General features: G+C 32.6%; 1 protein-coding gene across 1 annotated transcript; it reads left to right on the top strand.

The window, feature by feature from the left end:
• The first annotated feature begins 140 nt into the window (after positions 1–140).
• LOC134276686 (uncharacterized) lies at positions 141–3,879 on the top strand. Its single transcript, XM_062758959.1, is given in 3 exon segments — positions 141–171; positions 513–2,123; positions 2,126–3,879. Coding segments are annotated over 3 exon segments (3,396 nt in total).
• The last annotated feature ends 1,850 nt before the right edge of the window (positions 3,880–5,729 follow it).

Here is a 5,729-nt window from a genome sequence, read left to right as displayed (position 1 = left end):
TGGTAACTGACTCCTAGTACCCCACCCACAAAATTTCAGACCTCGGGTAGGGGACTTCAATTTTTCCCAACCCGATGTTTATTCGTATAGTATTATATAGTAGGGCTAAAAACTGGAGGGCCATATCTCGGAAACTAGAGATGGTACCATCACCATTTTTTCTCAGAAGTGGTAACTGGCCCCTAGTACCCACCCACAAAATTTCAGACCCCGGGGTAGGGGACTTCAGTTTTTCCCAACCCGATGTTTATTCGTATAGTATTATATAGTAGGGCTAAAAACTGGAGGGCCATATCTCTAAAACTAGAGATGGTACCATCACTATTTTTTCACAGAAGTGGTAACTGACCCCTAGTACCCCACCCACAAAATTTCAGACCAAACAGCTTATGTTTAAATTTTGAATTGCGAACTGCGTTCTAGAACGCAATTCACTTTTGAATTGCGAATAGCGAACTGCGTTCTAGAACGCAATTCACTTTTGAATTGCGAATAGCGAACTGCGAACTGAGTTCTAAAATCTGAACGCCAATTTAACTCGTATTCTGTGATGAACCTCCTTTTGGATTTATTTTCATCTCGAAATGTGGATGAAATAGATTGTGGTAACGTGACAGCATCGTATGTTGCAGCTGCTTATGGGAATCTCCTAACTTTAATAGCACTTCTGGAACGCAACGCAAATGTGAATTTTGTCCGATTGCGTCCAAGATTCATAAACGAGTCTGTCGATATGTTGGAATTTTGTAAAACTTCAGCATTTTGGGAATATAGTCTTCTAAATATTGCCTCACAAAATGGACATCACAAGACAGTTCGAACTCTTCTGACGTCTGACGCAGATCTTATGCATCAAACAGCTTTTGGTTCGAATTCCTTTCATTTGGCAGTTCAAAATGGTCATATTCATGTCGTCCGAGAATTTTTATTGAGATATAGATCAAAATTTTATGACAGTCTTAACCATTCACTATATATAGCTGCCGCGAACGGACATTCTGAAATCATTGATCTACTTTTATATCACGGTGCAGTAGACTCATGTCTGCCTTGTAACTCCTCACAGTACTGGACCTTATATCACCAAACTCGACTCAAAGTTATTGATAATATAGACGATCTACGCACTGTGAACTACATCTTTAAAGACGATCGGCGATTAGTACGATGTGAGACAGCTTTAGAGATTGCTGTCCAAAATGGTTATAAAGAAATTGTACAAAGTTTGGTTAACCACCCTTTCAATACTTTGAACTGTCGAGAAGTTGGTGGAAGGAAACCCGTGTTCACGGCAATTAAATTTAATAGACCTGATTTATTTCAGCTCGTTTTAAAAGACATACCCGAGTCTTCAAGATGTTTATATCGAAGGAGTAAAATAGAAAAACTCGATCTTCACGAAAGTGAAAGAAAACAATACATGAATAATATGTGCCCATACAACATAACACCATAACATTTTTTGGCATACCACTGGAATATGGGACTACTCCATAGCTTGTGGAATTGGACTGATAGAGATAGCAGTGGTGCAACACCTCTACATCATGCTTGTTGTAAAGGAAATATGGAAATGATAGATTCACTGAAAAATCTTGGAGCTACATTCAATATTATTGCATTTAATGGCTCCACTCCTTTACACTCGGCAGCCATTTGTAACCAGTATAATGTTCTTAATCATTTACTTTCCCTGTATCCAAAGCCCCCTCCTGACAATGAAAACAAATACATTTGCCACTATTTGGCCGGTGGAGAAAAATATTACAATGAGTCAACCAAACTTGTTATATCGCTAGCCAATATATACCAAATGAATAACCTTAGAAATCTTCTACAAGACGAAGGACTTTTCAAAGACGTTTACAATCGAATCCCATTGCATTATGCATGCGCAAAGGGAAATGTAAATTTTGTGAGTTTTTACCTTAAACTGAAACTTCCTTCAAAATTTTGGAGTAAAGTTTTTGATGTTCTGGACATCAATGGTGACAATATAATAGAGATGGCTTTTAAATATACGCCAATACTTTACCAGGAAAATATCAAAATTGTTGAACATTGCAATATATATCTTCTCGCAGATGATTCTAATTGTGAAGATTACCGTCTTGAAATATTTATATTTATATCATCTATGTTATATTGAAAAACATGCCAAAATCTCAACAGTTAGTACGTCGTTCTATCGGGAAATATATAAATTATAGCCTACAGAAGAATAATGCTAATTTATTGGGTATTCTCTACTTTAACTTTCCATTCGATTTCAATGAATATACACACAGTAAAGGAATAGAATCTATGAAGAATCTCTTGCAGCACCAAATCGTCAATCCGTTAATATTCCCTTTTTTGAGAAAAATGAGATTTCAATGCACTCAAAACTCAGCTTTGCACGAAATTGTTCAAGATGAAAACAGAATATTCTGGATATCATATTTCTTTAACTTTTCTTTGATGTTTCAAATTGATCCCGAGTCCCTAGATTCATGCTTTGATAAAGAGGGATATATCTTACTTCACAGGTCTATAATGGGAGGGAATGTTATTGCATTTATCATTCTCAGAAACCTAGGAATGTCACTTACAACTGAGACACGTGACGGAAAAAACAGTTTGGAACTCTTGGTAGAATATACACCATGTTTTAGGGAAGAAAACATGATAAAAGAATTCTTAATCACGTATTATGATTTTAGAAGGACTTCCGTGAAACGTTTCGAAATAAGTAAGGCATCAATTGATTATGACTTAATTTCATATATTCTTACAAAAGAGACAGACATGTTAATGAAAATGAAACCGAATCAAATTTGTTCACATACTAGTGAATTAAGTTTTACACATCTTGTGGCAGCAAAAGGTTTGCATGTTATTTCTAAAGAAATTGAGAGGTTGTTTGGTGACATTGTAGTGGACTGTGAAAACACAAATGGAATAACATCTGGCCATTTGACGCTTTTTTACAATCATCATCTTCTGCGCAGAAATATACCATGGACATACAAAATCCTATCATTTTTAACCACACTTTTCCTTAAAACAATGTTGGACTTTAAACCGTTTATTTTCCCAAAAGATTCTATCGAAACAAATTGCAGATATAGGATTTTGAACGAGAGGAATTTTCACGGAATAGCATTTTGTGCGACAAAGATGGAGACTGAATTCTTTAAATTTCTTCGAAAATTTGTCAAAACAATTGGACGTAAATCGGTGATTGATTTACAAACTGCCATGAATGGATCGCATATTCATGATAAAATAAAACAGAAAGAATTTTATTCAAAGAATTTCGACAAAAATCTTGCTGGCATTCAACATATGGAAGAAAATCCAAAAGAATTTCAATTGAGGTATTCCTGTCACATTGTAATTCTAAACAATTTCTTAAAAGAATTTAATTGTTTGAATCTAAACAAATCTTTACATTTAGATACAAGTATAAAATGTATTCAAATATTTTCCTTAATTAGACAAAAGAAGATGAACTATAAAACGTTATATAAGAAAATACGGATGTCAAGAATGTTTATGATGTTTCACTTGTATGAAGGGGAATTGAATTTGCCTTATTCCAATCTTAACTCGATAGTCGATCAGGTTTTCGATGATGCTATTTTAAAATCAATATCTTATCCGGAGTATCATATGGAAAGGCAGTATAGATTCTTGGATAAACTGTATTCCTGTAGAAATAAATTAGGGAAGGAAATGGTGAAAAAAGTGAGCATTTCCACAATTGAGGAAATTCAGAAGTGGCAAGGTATCCGAGGTGTCAATTCTTTTATCACTCTACAACAAACTGATTTAAAGGATACTGATGCTCCATTGAAACCTTACGATAAATCGGCTGATGATCAAGAAATGCATTAGACAATGTATTTACTGTATAATTATTACTTTCACGCACTATTATATTGTTCCCTTTGCACGACTTATACTTTGTATTTTTCTGTATCTTCCAATTATTGGACGTAAGATTTAAACGGAGAAAAGATTCATTTTCATGGTAGTTATATCAGATAACAAATATACTTGATTTACTAAGTTAAACATGATTCTCCAAAATAATAAAAGTATGTCAATATATGCAGTTGTTTTAATGGGTTTCAAAACTTTGATTTTGTTTGTTAATTTTTGAAATCTGAGAAAATTATGCTATAATTAAAGCACGTAATGATAAAGTTATATTAAGGGCAAACTGATAATAAATATGAGAATGTTGATGAATTCAACTGTTCTTAAATTAAGTTCCCTTATTTTTGTTGCAACAATACCATTATATAAAGTTTAGTTGATTCGATACACAAGAAAATGCTCTCCGTTCTAACAATTTCTGAAATGAAGCAAGCGACTGATGAATTAGTTGATGATACACTGATATCAATAGTTCGTTTAAAGTAAACGTTGAAAAAATTCTATGGTTAATTCAAAGGCCTTATAACCAAATATAAATTATTAATCGAATTTTGACTGATACTAGTATTTTTCATACAAGTAATGTTTTTAGAATTCTTTAAGCAATAAAAAAGCTGGTTTTCAAAATCTTCATACAAAAAGTCAAAACATTTTATATTGTTCATCATACATTGTAAAAAATAGTTTACATGGTCTTAAGGTAATGGTCCCTGCTGACAAAGCAGGAAAGATTGTTTTGTAAGGTACCTTATTTAGATTTTGATTTGGAGGAAGTAGTATTGGATTCTGCAAGTAGTTACTAGTATCCAACTTACTAAACCCATGGTCCGCCTTTTAAGAGAAATTTTTATAAGAATTTTTTTTCAAAATCATATGTCAGGCATATGTATAAAAAAAATGAAAATGATTTGAGTTTCCATACTTATACTGGATACCAAAACAAAATTTATAAATATCTTATGAACAAAGATGCATGGTCTGTTTCATTAAGTGTTCTACATAAAGGCTCTCTTTTTCACTCAAATTTTTACTGTTTTTAAGCATTGGGGTAAAAGGTTACTTTGTGAATGTGCAAAAATGTACCAAACAAATGCATTAATGAGGAGTTTCAATAATTTTGAGATGAAATAAATTTTTAAAAAACATTTTGCTACATCTCATTAATGATATTTCTCATTATTTTTTTTTAAACAAATGCTGTATTACCTTACAAAATCATTGAAACGGAACCAAATTCAAAACTTGATCCGTAATTTATCAAAATCTTAGCTAAATATTTATAAGCTTTTGCGAAAAAGTGTGGAAAACCATTAAAATGCAAAAAGATCACATTTTCCTCAAAAATCACCAAAGCGAAATGATGACTTTTCAATCGTCAATCGTCATCTTCTCTTACTTACGCACGAATGCATCTTCATCATTTGCATACGGGGTGAACTTATATCTCTCAGTTGATTTGATATGCAAGGACATGCTCTATGAATGAACAATATTTAAAACGAAGTAAGTTATTGGCAAACAAGTTGCTGAAACAAAGATATCAGCTTTCTCTTTTATGATCGATACAGCGACCTTGTCAGCAAATACAATTTATAATTCAGAATCAGAATCAGTTTATTCGCTCAAACCATACAGCATGGTACATGAGGAACATAAAGTATATACAATGTCTATAATGTCGTCAGAGGTACATTAGTATAAATATACACACATATAAATAATTAATATAAATATATATATGTAAATAAATATTTTACAACTGCATGTAGAGAGGATGTACATATAGTACATGTAATAATAAAGTA

This window comes from Saccostrea cucullata, unplaced genomic scaffold, assembly GCF_032062105.1.
Source record: "Saccostrea cucullata isolate Sc308-1 unplaced genomic scaffold, CSIRO_AGI_Scuc_v1 ctg6913, whole genome shotgun sequence".
Classification (NCBI taxonomy): Eukaryota; Metazoa; Mollusca; class Bivalvia; order Ostreida; family Ostreidae; genus Saccostrea; species Saccostrea cuccullata.
The sequence above is the reverse complement of the archived record's forward strand: the minus strand, read 5'-3'. Positions and strand labels throughout refer to the sequence as shown.